The sequence below is a fragment of the Capricornis sumatraensis genome, chromosome 1, assembly GCF_032405125.1.
Source record: "Capricornis sumatraensis isolate serow.1 chromosome 1, serow.2, whole genome shotgun sequence".
NCBI lineage: Eukaryota > Metazoa > Chordata > Mammalia > Artiodactyla > Bovidae > Capricornis > Capricornis sumatraensis.
In genome coordinates this window covers 223,575,331-223,594,066 of record NC_091069.1, presented here as the reverse complement: position 1 = coordinate 223,594,066, position 18,736 = coordinate 223,575,331, and the positions used below count along the sequence as shown (strand labels likewise).

At 35.6% G+C, this 18,736-nt stretch overlaps 1 protein-coding gene across 1 annotated transcript in view; it reads left to right on the top strand.

Moving 5' to 3' along the window:
- Positions 1 to 18,296, top strand: part of SELENOT (selenoprotein T) — a 31,142-nt gene extending 12,846 nt beyond the window's left edge. The window contains exons 2-6 of the mRNA XM_068964718.1: positions 6,936 to 7,046; positions 7,653 to 7,779; positions 9,682 to 9,769; positions 11,863 to 12,016; positions 12,569 to 18,296. Of these exons, the coding sequence (XP_068820819.1) occupies positions 6,936 to 7,046; positions 7,653 to 7,779; positions 9,682 to 9,769; positions 11,863 to 11,987 (451 nt within the window). The 3' untranslated portion in view covers positions 11,988 to 12,016; positions 12,569 to 18,296. The remainder of the gene's footprint in view (positions 1 to 6,935; positions 7,047 to 7,652; positions 7,780 to 9,681; positions 9,770 to 11,862; positions 12,017 to 12,568) is intronic.
- The last annotated feature ends 440 nt before the right edge of the window (positions 18,297 to 18,736 follow it).

The window sequence follows — 18,736 nt, the reverse complement described above, 5'->3', positions numbered from 1 at the left end:
ACTCAACTGAACTGAACTGAACTGAATACCGTTCTTAAACCTGGTAAGCTCATACCTGTTTAAAAGTTTTGCAACTTTTAAAAATGCTGAGCAAATTCTGGTCTCCATTTTGATCTTCAGTCAGAGTGTGTATGCACTCTTTTTTAAAAATTGAAATATAGTGTAGTTGATTTACAGTATTTTGGGTGTACAGCATAGTGGTTCAATTTTTTTTTATTAGAGGTATTACAAGATAATGAATATAATTCCCTGTACTATACAGTAAGTCCTTGTTGTTTTATCTGTTGTATACATAGTAGTGTTTATCTGTTAATCTCAAATTCCTAATTTATTTGTCTCCTACCTTTTGCCTTTGGTAACCATAGGTTTATTTTCTATGTCTGTGAGTCTTACTTTTGTTTTTTGTGTAAATTAATTTGCATCTTTTTTTAGATTCCACCTGTAAGTGGTATCATGTATTTGTCTTTGTCTGAGTTAACTTCACTTAGTATGATAATTACTGGGTACATTCATGTTGCTGCAAATGGCATTGTTTTATTCTTTTTCCTGGTTGAGTAATATTCCATCGTATATAGGTACTACATTTTCTTTATCCATTCATCTGTCAGTGGACATGTAGATTGCTTTCATGTCTTTGCTATTATAAAGAGTGCTGCTATGAACACTGTGTAAGCATTCTTATTTGTAGTTTTTCTTAAAAAGCATTTATCAGGTTTGTCTATTCACCCCAAATATCTTGTTTCTTATATGGTTTATAGAACCCTTTGTTCAGATTTCATTGCTTAAAGCACTTAGAGCATAGCAGGGGATGCACTAGACAAATGTCTATTACTAGTTTGTCTACTAAACAGAACAAGGGGAAATAAAGATTACATCTAAAAATGCAGTTTTCGATGATCAGTGAACTGTTGGACTGGTCAGTGCTGTTGATAGTTATAAGACGTGGTATTTACCAGATATCTTCTTGATTTTCTGGGTTCAGCACAGGGGAAATATTAGTTGGAATTCTTAGAATGCAAGAAAAGAAACCCAATCTAAACTGGTTTAAAAAACATACTTGGAAATCCATTTAAAATTACTAAAAGAATAGTACAGAATCCAAAGGCAGGAATGCAACTGTGCCTCAGGATGGGCCTAAATATAAGACTGAAGCATCTGAGAGGACTTTGCTCACTCTTCCCCTGGCTCACACTTGTACTTTTCTCAGTAAAAAGTTTTATTTTTTCTCTTTGAAGATTGATTTATCCCTTCTCCCTAGGCCTTTTAAAAGATTACCCCTCTCTACCCACAACAGCTTTGATTAAATGTTCACCTGTCTGGAGAGTTACCTTTTAAAAAAATATTTTTTATTTATTTGGCTGTGCTGGGTCTTCAGTCTTCATTGCTGCATGTGAACTCTTAGTTACTGGCATTTAGTTCCCTGAGCAGGGGTCAAACCTGGGCCCCCCTGCGTTGAGAGCACAGATTCTCAGCCACTGAACCCCTAGAGAAGTCCTGATAGTTACTTTTTAAAATCCTGGTTCTTCATTTTTAGAGAGGGCACTCAAGTCTTCCTGTGACAGGTTTACATTTCTGCAAATGCAACATCAGATACTGCAGGAAGTTGAGTTTTATTGTATAAACAGGAGCCAATCCTATGTGTGGGTAGTTGGATGATTGGAGGGGAGATTATTCTGAATAAAAGGGGGGAGGGCGGTAAGTTCAAGAGATGCAAGAAATAGAAAGAACTCACAAGGTTTTATTTCATAACAACAAATAGGTGAGATTTTGCCCTGTTTTCCTTTAGTAAGGAAATATTAGGGGTAGGGTTTCATGTAAGCAGGCATTTGACTGCAGTTACGGGCAGATGTGGTATAGAAAAGGAAAAGTGGGATGTTTGGTACCATGAATTAGGCTGAAACACGAAGGACTGAAAAAAGCACAGAATGTATTTGAAACTACACAGTCATTCCTAAATTTCCTTTCTGTTCATTATGGAAGGATCATCTAGTTTGTATGCAGGTTCTTTCTTTTAGAAAATTAATCTTTGAGAAGTATTATGGGAAATATTTTAAATTTAGCAGTTGCAAAAGTTACTTCTTATTGTAAGGTATTTTTGTATTACAAGGAAGAGATTTGCAAAGTGGTTATGTGTTTAGTTGCTAAGTTGTGTCCGACTCTTTTGCAACCGCATGGATTGTAGGCGGCCAGGCTCCTCTGTCCATGGGATTTCCCAGGCAAGAATACTGGAGTGGGTTGTCATTTCCTTCTCCAGGGGATCTTCCCAATCCAGAAATCAAACCCACGTCCCCTGTGCTTCCTGCACTGCAGGTGGATTAATTTACTTCTTAAGGACTTTGGTTCAGGGGCAGCTACAGTTTAGTATGTTCACCTACTTATTTTGTTGAAGGTGTTCTATGAGTTATATAGTTTTACTCACTGACCCAGAAAGAGTGGAAAAGTGGAAAGAGCTGGGTGTAGTGGTAGATGTGAAGTGATTACTGATTCCTTACCATGTGTGCCTTTAATTTAACATCTTTCATACCTCAGTAAACACTAGATATGTTTTATTTTGGAAAACACCTGTCAGCAGTAATGATTGCAATTTCAAAACAATTTTAACATTTTGGGGAAATCATTATATAGGAAAAAAGTTACTTGTTTTTTTCTTCACACATCTGAAGGCAAATATAGGGAGGAATGTTTACTTATGTATGAGTAAACTTGTCTAAGAATATGTTGTCAGTCTTGTAAATTGCTTCATTTTTCAGAAATAAATATACAGTTGTTGTTTCGAGATTAACAGTTTCAAGTGTACAGTGTAGTGACTTGATATTTGTATATATTACAAAATAATCACACAATAAGTCCAGTTAACATCTGCCATTATACACCGTAGTTACATTGTTGGGGTTTTTTTCCATGATGAAAACTTGATTTCAAGAGCTGCTCTCCCAGCTACATTCATATATGAAATACAGTATTATTAGTTTATAGTCACCATGTTGTACATTATACATCCCCATGACTTATTCATTTTATAACTGGAAATTTGAAGAAAGTTACAGATTTAAAGTCCTTTTTAGATGTCAAGATTATGGGTTGATTCAAGATTATGGTGTGGAGTTTGATACAAAGATCTGAGACTGAACTGAGGAGTTGGGACCAGGAAAACCAAGGATAGACTTAGGTTTTTGAGCACAGTAGCCAGAAAACTGGGTGATTGGGAGGAATCTAACCTGTGTGTTGCCTGAACTTAGACATTCCTCTCTAGCTGGGCCTCTTGGGGCTTCCCTTGAAGAAGGGTTGGAACTCCTAGAGCAAACACAAGGATTGTTGGGGCCCACAGGCTTAGTTCGCCTGGCGGGAGAATCTGTATCTTCACCAGAAGAACCTCAAGAGATCTCTGCTACTTTATGGGTACTTGATTGTAGCCTTAAAGTAGCAGAGATTTGTGGACACAGGCATCAGTAACTGCCTTGTTGAGGTTTAATGGAAAGGGCCTAGGATCTGAAATCACAAAGTCTGTGTTCCAGTTTCAGCCCTGACTAAGGGGGACCATATCTGAAGTCACTTGATCTCTCTGGGATTCAGTTTTTTCCTCTTTGTCTATAAAAAAGGAAATTTCAACTCAAGTCTCCAGCTCTCAAACACTGCATTAAAAGTTACATATTATCATTTTAGATCATCAACTCCATTATAAATACTGATGCAAACTTAGGCATTGAAATTATGTGGCATTTCTTGGTTTCAAGGTAGTTAGGTGTGTAAGTTGTTACTGTTCAGTCGCTTAGTCATGTCTGATTCTTTGTGATCAGGTTTCTCTGTCCTTCACTAATCTCCTGGAGTGTGCTCGAATTCATGTCCGTTGAGTTGGTGATGCTATCTAACCATCTCATCTGCTGCCCTCTTTGCCTTTTGCCTTCAATCTTTCCCAGCATCATGGTCTTTTCCAATGATTTGGCTCTTCGCATCAGGTGGCCAAAGTATTGGAGCTTCAGCTTTTGCATCAGTCCTTCCAATGAACACTCAGGGTTGATTTTCTTTAGGATTGTCTGGTTTGATTCCCACATTGACTGGTTTGAACCTCATGCACAGTATAAAAAGGTACATAAGTGCTTTACATTATTTTTGTAATGTAAAGCAAAACAAAACAAAAGCAACATTAAAATTCTCTTATATAGAAATCAGTTGTGGCAAAAAGACATACTTGATGAATCTAACAATAGTTATAATAAAATGTTGGATAAAGTAAATGTTTATTAGTAAAGATAAAGTGTCTGGAGATTCTTAAGTTCTTTTGTTTAGTTAATAGAGACTTGTCTCCTTTTGCAAAAATTTCGTACTTCTGTGAGATCTTCATTCTCAGTGTAGAAGTATTATTTGTAAAGAAAGAGTGGTGAATTTCTCTCTCTCTTTTTTTTAGTGAGTTTTCTTACATTGAGATCTACTAACATTTGGACTTGTTCTCCCTGTCAGATGTAAATTTGATGCTGTTAGTTTGGGCTGGTGATGGTGGTGGTTGATATTTTTTTTTCTGGATGATTGTATGATTGACAAAGCTGGCACCTCAGGTTTCGTCCTGCTATCAATTACTGACCCTGTTTCCTCCTACCAAGTGGTACCTTCATTGCTTTATAATGTGTTTTTGATGATAGACATTCTAACAGGTATGAGGTGATAACTCATTGTGGTTTTGATTTGCATTTCCCTGTTGATTGATTAACGATGTTGAGCATTTTTTCAAGTGTTTGTGGGCCATATTTATGTCTTTTTTGGAAAAATGTCTTTTCAGATTCCTTTCCCATGTTTTCTTCTTTTTTTGGCCACACTGCAGCTTGCAGGATCTTAGTTCCTGGACCAGGGCTTGAACCCAGTCTCCCACAGTGAAATTACTGAGTTCTAACCACTGGACCACTAGAGAATTCCCCTGTTGCCCGTTTTTGAAGTAGAGTTTTGATTTTTTGGGCTATTGAGTTATGTGAATTTCTTATATATTTTGGATATTAACCCCTTATTGGAAGTTATATATGCAAGTATTTTGTCCCATTCTATAGATTGCCCTTTCATTTTGTTTGTTGATGGTTTTCTTTGCTGTGCAGAAGCTTTTAAAAAATTCATTGTGAGGATCAATGTCAAGGAGCTCAGCCCTGTGTTTTCTTCTAGGAGTTTAATGGTTTCAGATCTTCTGCTCAACTTCCATTTTGAGTTGATTTTTGTGTATGATGTAAGACCATCGTTCTTTACATGTCCACTTTTCCCAACACCATTTATTAAAGAGACTGTCCTTTTCCCATTGTATATTCTTGGCTCCTGTGTTATAAATTACTTGAGCGTATATGTGTGGGTTTATTTCTGGATTCTGTCTCATTGAGCTATGTGCCTTTATACACCTGCCATACATACTGTAGCTTTGTAACATAGTTTGAAGTAAGGAAGCATGTTGCCTCCAGCTTTATTCTTCTTTCTAAAGATTTCTTTGGCTACTTGGGGTCTTTTCTGGTTTTATACAAATACTAGAATTGTTTGTTCTATTTCTGTGAAAAATGTCATTGCAGTTTTGGTAAGCATTGCATAAAATCTATAAATTGCTTTGGAAAATGTGGACATTTTAACAATATAAATTTTTCTGATCCATAGACACGAAATGTTTTCATTCATTTGTGTCTTCAGTTTCTTTAATCAGTGTCTTACTAGTAAGTTTTCAATGTACTTTTTTCCCCCTGTATATGCATTCTGGTGGCATATCTTCCTTTTCCTCCTAGAGCAACATATAGATCCACAGTTTAATTATTCAGAGATTTTAATAGAGATGATTGGATGCTGTTGACTTAATTTCTGGAGTAATGACGTGGATTACTGTCATTGCTGAAAAGTATCTTCTCAGTCTGTTTTTATTTGTAAAGTAGAGAGTCAGAAAGGATCTAAGAAATTTTAAAGTTTCTTTTATTGTGATTGAGCAGGCAGTTAAGGGTAGAGTTGGAATAAGAAACAATATGTCGTGTCTAACGCCTTAGCATTTTTTTAAGATTCCTGTGCCCAGACTTTTTTTAAAATTACATTTATTTATTATTGGCTTCACTGGGTCTTCATTTCTGTGCACATGCGTTCTCTAGTTATGGCAGGGGAGGACTACTTTTCATTGCTGTTCATGGGCCTCTCGTGGTAGCTTCTCTTGTTGCAGGGGATGGGCTTAGAGCGAGGGCCCCATAGTTTCGGTGCATGGACTTACTTGCTCTGGGGTGCGTGGAATCTTCCTGGACTAAGGATCAGACCCATGTCCCCTGTGTTGGCAGGTGGATTCTTAACCACTGGACCACCAGGAAAGTCCCTTATGTCCAGATTTTGAATGTCTCTAATTCAGATATAAATGAGCTGTTTTCATTTCATTGTTTATACAGTTGTTGATTAAAAAAAAACAGAAAAACGGTATTTGGAAGTTGAGAATATGGTGACTTCTGTAAATAGGCATTTGCTTCTATAACCCACATCTATAAAGTTTAATGTTCTAATGGAAGAATTTACTTGAAGGTAAGATAACTCATCTGTGAGAAAAGTCCACTTACACACCATCAGTCATTACTAATGTATAACTGTTTTGAGAAAGATTTTTAATCTTGGTAATAATTTTTAGGTTTTGTATAACTACAAAATGTTGTTGTTTAACTACAAAATGTTGTTGTTTAGTCAGTAAGTCATATCTGACTCTTGCGATCCCTTGGACTGTAGCCTGCCAGGCTCCTCTGTCCATGGGATTTTCTAGGCAAGAATACTGGAGTGGATTGCGTTTCCTTCTCCAGGGGATCTTCCTGACCCAGGGATCGAATCTGTGTCTCCTGCATTGGCAGGCAGATTTTTTTTTTTTACCACTGAGTCATCAAGGAAGTCCCATAACTACAAAATAAATCTAGTCACATTCTAAACCACTTAATGAAAACACTTCTGTTTTTCTGCAGTGTTTCCTGAGGTTACAGGCGGGTGTTTGAGGAGTACATGCGGGTTATTAGCCAGCGGTACCCTGACATCCGCATAGAAGGAGAGAATTACCTCCCTCAACCAATATATAGGTAAGTAAATGTTGGCTTATTAAGGAGTTTTTAAATGAATTTTTTTCTCATTTGTCAATAAACTTTTATGAATTGGTTGAATTAACTGTCCTTGGTTATTATAGTTTCTTAGTTGGTTATACTTTACAGAGAACAGTTTTGTAAATACCAAAGAATTTTTCTGTAAGAAGGGAAACAGGAAGACATTTCAGAGATGGCAACCCTTCTAAAGATGTGTTTTCTTAATTTTTATTGTGGCAATAAATCAAGTCAATGGCACAAAGTTGTGTACTGTTAAAATAATAGTATCTTTAGAGATCAGTGCTATATATAATTTTATAAATTAGTTTTTGGTTGATTCCAAGATCTTAAACATTTTTGTTTTATGCTGCACAATAAAATTTAGTTACGGGAGTTTGGGATGGACAGGTACACACTACTATATTTAAAATGGATAAACAACAAGGACTTACTGAAGAGAAAAAAATTAATTACTAGCTTTTTCCTGGTATATTTAGCAATTTTTAGGTTTAGTGTTTAAAAAATGTCTATACACATAGCCTTGAGTTATGAAATTTTGAAATAGAAATTGCAGCTTCGATTAATTTATTTCTTTTCTTTTGATAGACACATAGCATCTTTCCTGTCAGTCTTCAAGCTAGTATTAATAGGCTTAATAATTGTTGGCAAGGATCCTTTTGCTTTCTTTGGCATGCAAGCTCCTAGCATCTGGCAGTGGGGCCAAGAAAATAAGGTAGGTAATATAATAGGTTTGATACCTACAGGTTTTTAGGTTGTCAATGAAATCGTCTAGTGGGTTTTTCTTTTTTTAAGTACTTTTTGCCATTTACATGTGCTATATCAACTTAAATCAGTTTTTTTTTTTCCTCTTGGCAAAGCACTTTACTTCCTTTGGCCATAGTCTCCATATTTGTATATTAAGAATGATTAGGTCTTATGTTTTATTGTTTGAAAGCTAAAGAAGTGTTACTTTAATAGAACCTGGGCACAAAATAATTTCATACCTGTTTTTGATTGTATAACTTGGGCCAAGTCATACAGCAAAACAATGTATACACAATGTAGGCCTTTTATACAAACTAATGAGTATTAATAGGTTTATTCACATTAAAAATGAGATTTCCACCAATTTACTCTTATCCAACTCTCTGTTTTTATTCTTTGTTCTTTGACATTTCTGTCCATGAGGAATCTAAAGCAAGTTAACTGGAAAAAATCAGTATAAATAGACGTAAGGGTCTTGTGCCATTTTCTTCTTTGTTGCAGCGGACTGTTTTCTACAGCTCTCATCTGTTTTACTTAAAATCATTTTTTCTGCAGGGTCTACCTTTCTTCTCTGAGAAATAGGACTAATTTTTGTTTCTGTTTTGAATGATATTGCTTAGATTTCCTTCTAAGAATTACTGTCTTTTGGAGTTCTCTGTCTTATCCATTAGTTCTGTGCTGAGACAACCTTTAGCCAGCTCATAACAAAGCTGTTCTTTTTCTTACAGAATCACTTAATTTCCAGTAGCAGGCAAGACTTCTTAAAATAAACATCCTCGGGTGCTACTTCTAATTGAGATATGTATCTACTCTTATTAACAAAATGTTGATTTACATAGGATTAAGAGTACTTACGACAATGTTTTGTGCCATATTTGTTAATTCTGTTGATTCCACATTATCTTTAGTGCAGTTTACTTGTACAGACTTAAAACATTGTTGATCTACTGTGGAAGAGGATACCTGAAAGCTATTGCTTTCATGACACTTCCTTGTGTATTGTTCTCAAGAAAGCAAACTTTGTCCCTAAATACCGAGATAACTTCTATGAAATCAGAGCCCACCTAGCTCAAGTGGGACTAGGGGAAAGCTCCTTCTCATCTGCTGTAGGCATTTTAATTTGTTTTTCTGAAGCAGCTTGCTGTGAATTGACATCCTTACTACATCCTACTTTTGATTGGGTGATTTTGTTAAATTAAAACCTTTCTGTCTAGCAGGAGCTTTTAATTTCTTGGGAGAGTATGGATTTGCCTTCAGGAAGTGAATGAATATAACTTAATATGCTAGTGCTTTCTAACCTACTTTTTTCCAGTTTGACTTCACATGACTTGTTTGGAACATGGACAGGTTGTATTGAATACATGGAATTGCTGATGATTGCATCACTAGTCTCCTGGGAATTCATACATTAGATCATAAAAATGCTAAAATGAATCCATCTTATGCTGGTATTCTTTTGTTTAACTTATTAAAGCTATGATGATTTTAAAAATTTTTATCTTTTTTTTTTTTTTTTCCAATTTTTTGGCCACATATGGAATCTTAGTTCCCCAACTAGGGATCAAACCCATGCCCCCTGAAGTGGGAGTGTGGAGTCTTAACCACTGGACCACCAGGGAAGTTCCCAGAAATTTTATCTGTACATTAGGAATAACATGTATAAATTCTTCAGAGTATATAGAGCTGCGAATTAGTGTTGCAGTTTTCTGTGTACATTATCTGAATATATGGAAAGGGAGTAATTGTATATAATCTTCAGGTAGATTTAAAAAGAACAGTTAGCAAATAAAAATGAGACTGTATTTACTTGTCATGTTGTTTTGATTTGAGACTGACTTAACCTGTTGTATTTGATTGTATTTTCTCTTAGGTCTATGCATGTATGATGGTATTCTTCTTGAGCAACATGATTGAAAACCAGTGTATGTCAACAGGTGCATTTGAGATAACTTTGAATGGTAGGTTCTGAGTAGTTTGCATTTTGTAATAAATTTTAGATGATTTATATTAAGCATCAGGCTTTTCTATTTTTCATAATACGCTAAATTATATCCTTGTATGGTCCTCAGCATCTGTGTAATGACCCTTGAATGTATAGTCTGGAGAGTTCTAGACCTCTCTTCTATGTTCTGTATGTAGCCAGGAATCCTTAGCATTGCCTACTCCCAAACGGTTGATTACCTCAGCTTCCTGCAGTTATTTTATATTCCATTTGCTCCTTTCCTGGCATTTTTCACTTATTTAATGGCATCGTTACCATTCTACCCAGTTGCTCATGTCAGAAGCCTAGGATAACATCACTTGCTCTCCATATCTAATGGATTACCAGTTTTTCTCAATTCTACGTTTTACAATTTTCAAAGGTCAGCTTCTGTTTATCTTCATTGCTAACCACCCTAATCCAAGCCACAGTTATCTTGTTACCCTTTAACATATTGTCTGAACCAGAGGTGGCAAGTATAGTATGGCCTATGAGCTAACAATGGCTTTTACAGTTTTAAAATTTACTTATTTATTTCTATTAAAAGTTTTTTTTTTAATTGAAGTATAGTTGATTTACAATGGCTTGTAGTTTTCAAATATACAGCACAGTGATTCCTATATATATATATATATATATATATATATATATATATATTCTTTTTTGGATTCTTTTCCCTTCTGGGTTATTAATGTTGAGTACATTTTCCTGTGCTATACAGTAGGTCCTTATTTATTTATTTTATGGGAAGCAACATATATATATATATTAATCCCAGCCTCTTAAGTTATCCTTCTCCCTAATCCTTATCCTCTTTGGTAGCCATAAGTTTGTTTTCTGTGTCTGTGAGTCTTTCTGTTTTGTGAATAAGCTCATTTGTGTCTTTTTTTTTAAGATTCCACATATAAGTGATATCATATGATATTTGGCTTGCTTCACTTAGTTTGATAATCTCTAAGTCTATCCATTGTTGCTAGGTGGTGCTTAACATTTTGTTGGGTTTTTTTGGCTGCGCTATGTGGTTTGCAGGGTCTTAGTTCCCCGACCAGGGATTGAATCCAGGCCCTTGCAGTGAAAATGCTAAGTCCTAACCACTGTACCACTAGAGAATTCCTTTTTACATTTTTTAATGGATAAACAATCAAAAGAATATTTTGTGACATAGAAATTATATGAAATTCAAATTTCAGTACTCATACCTAGAGTCTTGTGTTTCATCAATGAAAAATTAATATAAGTACCTATATAATATCCTTAATTTTGCCTCTTGGTTTGTAAAGTCTAAAATATTTACTGTCTGGCTTTATACAGAAAAATTTGCTGATACCTGCTCCAAACAGTTGAGTTATTTAAAAGAAGATTTTTTTAAATGCACCTTTTATCTTGTTGCTTCACTGCCTCAAATTTATTAAATGGCTTTATTTTGTTCTCAAGATAAAGACCAGAACATTTAACATGGACAAAAGGCCATGCATGACATAGCGTAGGCACGGACAAACCATGGCCCTGTGTAACATATCTTCTGCTTCCTGCTTTGTAAGTGAAGTTTTATTGTGACACAGCCATGCCCATTCATTTATCTGTTGCCTGTTACTGCTTTTGGGCTATAATGGATATTAAGTAGCTGAGACAGACTATAGATCTTCTTGAACTAAACATGCTTACTCTCTGACCCTTTATAGTTTTTTGATCCCTGATCTAATCCCTGTTTACCTCTCCAGCCTCGTTTGTACCATTCTTCTATATTTTAGCTTTTATGTTTAATAATAATATCTCTCAATTTTAATAGTATCTCTGTTTTAATAATATTAAGTACAAAGGCTCCTTCCCAGCCTCACATATCCCTCTTGTAGCATCTTCTCGTTTTAATTTTTAGTGTACAAGGGTAATTTTGTAGCTATTTGTATAGTTCTTTTTATATTTCCTCTACTAAAATGTAAACTTCATAAAAGCAAAAAGCTTAATTCTGTCTCCAGCTTTGTGCATAGAGTACAGTACATATTTGTAGAATGAATGTCTATTATAGAATCATCTTTAATTTGGAGAGGGCGGTACCATTTATTTTTGTAGATGTACCTGTGTGGTCTAAGTTGGAATCTGGTCACCTTCCATCCATGCAACAGCTTGTTCAAATTCTTGACAATGAAATGAAGCTCAACGTGCATATGGATTCAATCCCACATCATCGATCATAGCCCCAACTATCAGCACTGAAAACTCTCTTGTAAGTAGTTTAAAAATGCAGTAACTATAGGTATCAGTTAATTCGCATGAATCAGTAAGATATTACATATATATTATATTAGTATACTAGATATACATATATAATAATAGATATTACATTTATTGTCAATTGAGTTTCAAATTTAAGATTTAACAAATGAATGTCTTTTTTATTAAAATTTATAAGTGTCCAAGAGAGTTTGGACCATAAAGTAAGATTGTGCTATTAGTTTTATGTTTAAGGCTTAATAATTGGGCCTATAATAGCATTTTTTGGACTACGAACTCCTAATAACTAGAATTCATGTACTGTATCTGTATTGTACATATAAACCCTCCCTTTACCTTCAAATAACTAGTTCTTAAGACTATGCAATTTCTTTTCACATGCTCACGATAGAAAATTTGTAAGCAAATGTGCATGAACATGGAGGGGTGAAAGTTAATTTTGTTTAGCAGAGATGTTCTCGGTTCTTTTCTGATCAGCAAGTTAATTTTATGAGTGAATTTTTAAAATAAAATGCTCTTTTTTTTTTTTCTCTGTATCTTTCAGACATTAAGGGATTTTTGCAAGAGCAGCGTGACTGACATTATGAAGGCCTGTACTGAAGACAGCAAGCTGTTAGTACAGACCAGATGCTTTCTTGGCAGGCTCGTTGTACCTCTTGGAAAACCTCAATGCAAGGCAGTTTTTCAGTGCTGGCACATTTTGGAATTCTGCACATTCGTGGAGTGCAATAATACTGTATAGCTTTTTTTCTTCCCCAGATCCACTAAGTTAATAGTTTTAAAAAATGCAGACAGACTCCTTGTACTTTTTTTTTCTTGGTCAAAAGTAGAAAATTGCGTTACAGTTTTTTTTTTTTTCAAAGATTTCTGTTAAATCTGTTGTGATTTTATATGAATTTTCCTTTTTTATAGTTTAAAATTGATCTTTTGGGGACTAGAGCTGAAGTTCCCAAATACTTTGTAAGAGTTTATCAGACATCTCTAATTTGGTCATGTCCAATTTATATAGTTTTCAAAATACTGCAGATTGTGAACAGCATATTATATAAGATTATGGGGGGGAAATACTATATCCAGAGTACTCTACCAGTTGTGTATGTGTGTGTGTGCGCGTGTGTGATTACCAGAGAACTACTAAAAGACCAACCGCTTTTTAAATCCTGTTATGTAGTTCAGGTGTTCTGCCTTGACCAATTTAATGAGTTGATTAACTGGGCCTTTATACTTAACTCAATAAAAAACTAAACAGACATAAGTTAAATAAAAAGTTCAAGTTTATTGCCCAGCGTACCTATTAACATTGTATTTAACAGTTGTCTACCTAAATTTTTGTTCTTTGACTCACTAATAATTTCCTAGGCGACACACTTTAGATTCACACATAAGTAATAGGTCAATCACCATTTTTAGGATAATTGAAACTTGCTTCACTAAAGAAAGTTTAGTTAAGTTTAGTTAAACCTCTTTACAACATTAATGTTAGGTACATGGAGATCACTTGTCTAATAATTAAACTTGACATCATATATCAGAATTTTAGTATATCTGAGGAACAAAATTGAAGTTTTTTATTTGGTGAATTTAATGTCTTTCCAGAGTTCTAAAAAGGTAGTTTTTTTTTTTTTTAATTTAAATTGATAAAGACTATAATTTAGCTGAAATAGGGCCATAAAGTAGAAAAATAGTCATATAGCAACAGTCGTAACATACTTCAGCTTCCATGTAGGAACAGAAGTGGTAGGTCCAGTTTTGTTGGTGGAAGAAAAGGGATTATGGAAAAGTTATAAGACGTTTCAATATTGAGTCCACCAAACACTTTGGACAATGTTATACTTCATTTGTCAGTGAATATTTGTTAAAATGCATGTCTGGTTATTATCATGATTGTGACAGCCTCAAGGTAGAGCACACTGTAGTCCCTAGCTGAACAGAAGTTAGCCTAATAATTCATGACAGAAAATTGATTAAATGCCTTATCCTTCTAATTAAGGCTGCAGAACTGTTAACCTAAGATCACACTGTGGCAAGAGTCATTATAATTTAAGCTAGAGGCTACTAGGAGGTTATTACTCAGGTGTAATAACATTTCGCTGTCTTTGACTAGGGTTTAAAGCCCTGTTAACTTGATTTGTACCAGCCCAGACTTTTTCCCTCTTACAAGTTGAAAACACTGTTGAGTTTGTTTAGGAACTTTCTTCAGCATCAGACATTCCACTATGATGGTTAGCCTTTTGACATTTAGAACTTCCAAACTTGAATCTTAGATAGTCCCATGTGTCTGAAGAATTTAAGATTTGATTCTAACTTTTTCCATGTTTGCCTTGGGTGAATGACTTGTCCTTTGAAGAGTAGCTTTAAGTGACGTGGTCACTGATAAAACTCAACTATTTTGTTGACACCCTTCAATATTATTTTATGTTTGGTCATATTTAAATTTAAGATTTAATAGAGTCTAGTGAAGAAATTAGTGGAATGTGTGAATATAAAAAAATACAAAAAAGAGCTATTTAAAATGTGGCTTTATTATATTCCTAACATTTCAAAATTTATTACATAGTTGCTTATAAATTGCTGTGGCTGTATAGTTTATAAATGTTTATTTACTGTGTTAATTAGAAGACCATAGAACGTGACACCAGTTTGGTTAATGTTATTGGGGTGTTTACGTAGTTGCTGTTGTGGAAGAGGTTATATATTAGATTAATAAAAAAAAAGTTGGTAAAACCTGGCTTTATACCTCAGCAACAAAATGTACAAAAAACATAGGCTTTCAGAATATATGTGCATTATTAACTCATGGCACTGAGATTAATGATAGCAGTTGATCAAACATGACTATCAAAATTTAACAGGATCCTAATGATGATTCTTATTTTGAATTTTATTAGTTTGGGACTTTGATTGGTTGGCACTTTATCATTGTCACAATTTTAATTAATTTTGATTTTTAAAAATAGCCTACAGAACCTTAAAGCATGATTTGATATTTAATACTAAGACTTAAAATCTTTTTTGAGAGAAACATGAGGAATTGTAAAGTTCAGGGGCTTACCTCTATAGCATTGTGAAAATAAACTTATTAAGCTGATGTGAAAGGAATCCCTCCTTTCTGAAGCTGAATCTGTGCTAGAACACTTGATAACTGTATTTAGGAAATTTTACATTGTATAAGTTGTTATCAAGTAGTGTTTTCTAATGGCTTCCTAACCCAACCAGTGCTAACATGCCCCCATTCCCCACCCAACCCCCAGCCCCAGTTTGGCACTCCAATCTTAACTACTCTTGGACCTTAAACTGCTTCCTGAACCTTATGGTCCAGTTGTGTGTACTTCAGTGTTACTTTTCAACAGCTCTGTGGTATGTTCTGTGCTGAGTTGGAGCAAAGAGGAGCTAGATTATTGTCCTTCACCCCTAACTTCCAGAATCCCTGTGAAAGTCATGCTAACATCTCCAAATCTGGAGAGAAATAAAATGAGGGTTTCTGTCTTGACTGATACAGACCATTTAACAATCTCAGAAGAGAAAGCAAAGTTGTTTTTCCTTAAATCCAGCTGAGCCTTTCCCTTCAAAGTCCCTGGCTCCTTTCCTCTAGGCTTAAAAACAAATAGAAGCAGACACAGATCTGAACTGAAGAAAAGTAGAAATTGGTCTCAGGAACAGTGGGAAGAGTGTTAAATCACCCATTCTCTGTCGAGGCTTGTAGAATGTCTTTTGTTGCCTTTGTTAAGCATGAGCCAAATAAAAGGAAACAACATGATATCTAGGCAAAGGAGTAATAGCAGTGGTTTTACAACTTGAGAGAATAATTAAGGCAAATTCCTGGATCCTGTCCCTAGAGATTCTTATTCATATGGTCTGAGAGGGGTTCCAGTAATTTGTATTTTAGCCCAGCTTCCAGATAATGCTGATGCTGTCAGTTTGAGGTCCACACCGCAGAGCACAGTACCAGAGGTACCAGAGGTCAGAGTGCAAAGAGCTCAGGACAAATGTAACTTGTGGAACAGAAGAAGATTTTGCACATTCACTTCACATTTGTAGAATGACTTACTAAGAACAAGACAGTCAGTAAAATGAGAACCTCAAAGAAGAAATGGAATGAGATGAGGTTGTTTTAAAGAAAATAAGTTGAGGGTTTAATTGTCCTAGTTAATCTGTTTTATCAATACAGTGTATTTGTTATCCTTTGGATTAATATATTAAGACTTTTGGAGGTGGGTATTTTAAAAGGAAATGTTAAATCTTTGAGTATAAAATAATGCATTTGAATTGCCAGATTTTCTCAAGGCAGAGTATTTAAATTTTTACCATTCGGAGTAGGCAAAATGTATACTCTTAGTTTTATTGTAGTAACCACAGTAGAGTTCTTAAATCACTAGGGAAACCCACTCTAAACTTAAGCCCCCCAAAATGAAAAGATTAACTTTCATGTAATAGAAAAATCCAAGGTAAAGTTGGTCTCATTTTCTATGAGCCTCCACTGTAATTGGGGAGATATTGTGGGGGCCTGGGGAGAATGGGAAAAGAATACAAAATGTTGATAAAGTCTCAAATCACCTCGTTGAAACTTGAGTTACATTTTTTGGATTCTGTTTCTCAAATAATATCCACTCTTAATAATTCTGACATGTTAAGTCTACTTTTTTCTAATTATTGACTTTATTCCCTGCACACAACCTCCTTCCTATTCAGGACCATAACTGTGTAAGACAGGTTTATGGCTTTGTGGTTATAAGCTGTTGAGATCAAGTGCTTAGGACCTGGGAATTATCTGGAATGGATGGAGCCAGTGTTGGGTCGCTTGGCTTGGCTAGTAAAGTGTTACAACCTGGCTGGCAGGTTGCTGCCAGTATTCCCTGGGGCCACTGGCTATTCTCATTTACTTTGTGTACTAGCAACTCTTACTAGAGAAAAAACAATTACCACTCTTGTTTATCCCTACTCTTGAGTTGCTAAGAACAGGTCTGTTTGCAGGGAAGTATGCTGATGACATTTCCCCCTAAATACTTCTTAATGTACTAGAAAATGCTACTGCATTTCATCTCTTTAATGGTCCAGACGATCTAGAGATGAGACACTGTTTTTAAGGTATTAAAACATATAGTGTATTTAAATAATATGTGAACTGTGAACTTCCAGATGTTCAAGCTGGTTTTAGAAAAGGCAGAGGAACCAGATAAAATTGCCAACATTTGCTGGATCATTGAAAAAGTAAGACTTGAGTTCCAGAAAAACATCTATTTCTGCTTTATTGACTATGCCAAAACCTTTGACTGTGTGGATCACAACAAACTGGAAAATTCTGAAAGAGATGGGAATACCTGGCCACCTGACCTGCCTCTTGAGAAACCTGTATGCAGGTCAGGAAGCAACAGTTAGAACAGGACATGGAAAATCAGACTGGTTCCAAATAGGAAACGGGGTACGTCAAGGCTGTATGTTGTCACCCTGCTTACTTAACTTATATGCAGAGTACATCATGAGAAACGCTGGGCTGGAGGAACACAAACTGGAAGCAAGATTGGTGGGAGAAATATCAATAACCTCAGATACACAGATGACACTACAGAAAGTGAAGAAGAACTAAAGAGCCTCTTGATGAAAGTGAAAGAGGAGAGTGAAAAAGTTGGCTTAAAGCTCAACGTTCAGAAAACTAAGATCATGGCATCCGGTCCCATCACTTCATGGCAAGTAGATGGGAAAACAGTGGCTGACTTTATATTTTTGGGCTCTAAAATCACTGTAGATGGTGATTGCAGCCATGAAACTAAAAGACGCTTACTCCTTGGAAGGAAAGTTATGACCAATCTAGACAGCATATTAAAAAGCAGAGACATTTGTCAACAAAGGTCCATCTAGTCAAGGCTGTGGTTTTTCCTGTGGTCATGTATGGATGTGAGAGTTCGACTATAAGGAAGGCTGAGTGTCAGAGAATTGATGCTTTTGAACTGTGGTGTTCGAGAAGACTCTTGGGAGTCCCTTGGACAGCAAGGAGATCCAACCAGTCCATCCTAAAGGAAATCAGTCCTGGGTGTTCATTGGAAGGACTGATGTTGAAGTTGAAACTCCAATATTTTGGCCACCTGATGTGAAGAGCTGACTATGAAAAGACCCTGATGTTGGTAAAGATTGAAGGAAGGAAGGAGAAGGGGACAACAGAGGATGAGATGGCTGGATGGCATCACCGACTCAGTGGACATGAGTTTGGGTAAATTCCGGGAGTTGGTGATGGACAGGGAGGCCTGGAGTGCTGCTGTTCATGGGGTTGCAAAGAGTTGGACATGACTGAGCGACTGAACTGAACTGAAATAATAGGTTGGTTATTAGTGTGATTGTGCCAATAAAATTTATAATAAACATATATATGGAAATTCAGTGATATGAAAGATTTTGAGATTTGCTTCAGTATTCTGGAGAAAAGACTTAAGAGTTAAGTATCTTGCCCTGATTGTTCAGCTTGTGGGAGTGCAAAACCGAAAAGAAAACAACCATATACGCTTGGTGAGGCTTGAGGAAGGAGGAGAAAAGTAAAGAGAGCTTCATCAGGAATTATCGCTTGTGGGAAGAGAAGAGACCACTAACAAAGCCAACTTAAAAATTTAATCTCAGTTTCACTTCACAACTGTTTATTTGCTTTAGCTGTGATGTGGAATTTTTCAACTAAACTGAAAATAGAAGGTAGGATACGCCAGAAGAGAAGGCAAATTTACATGAT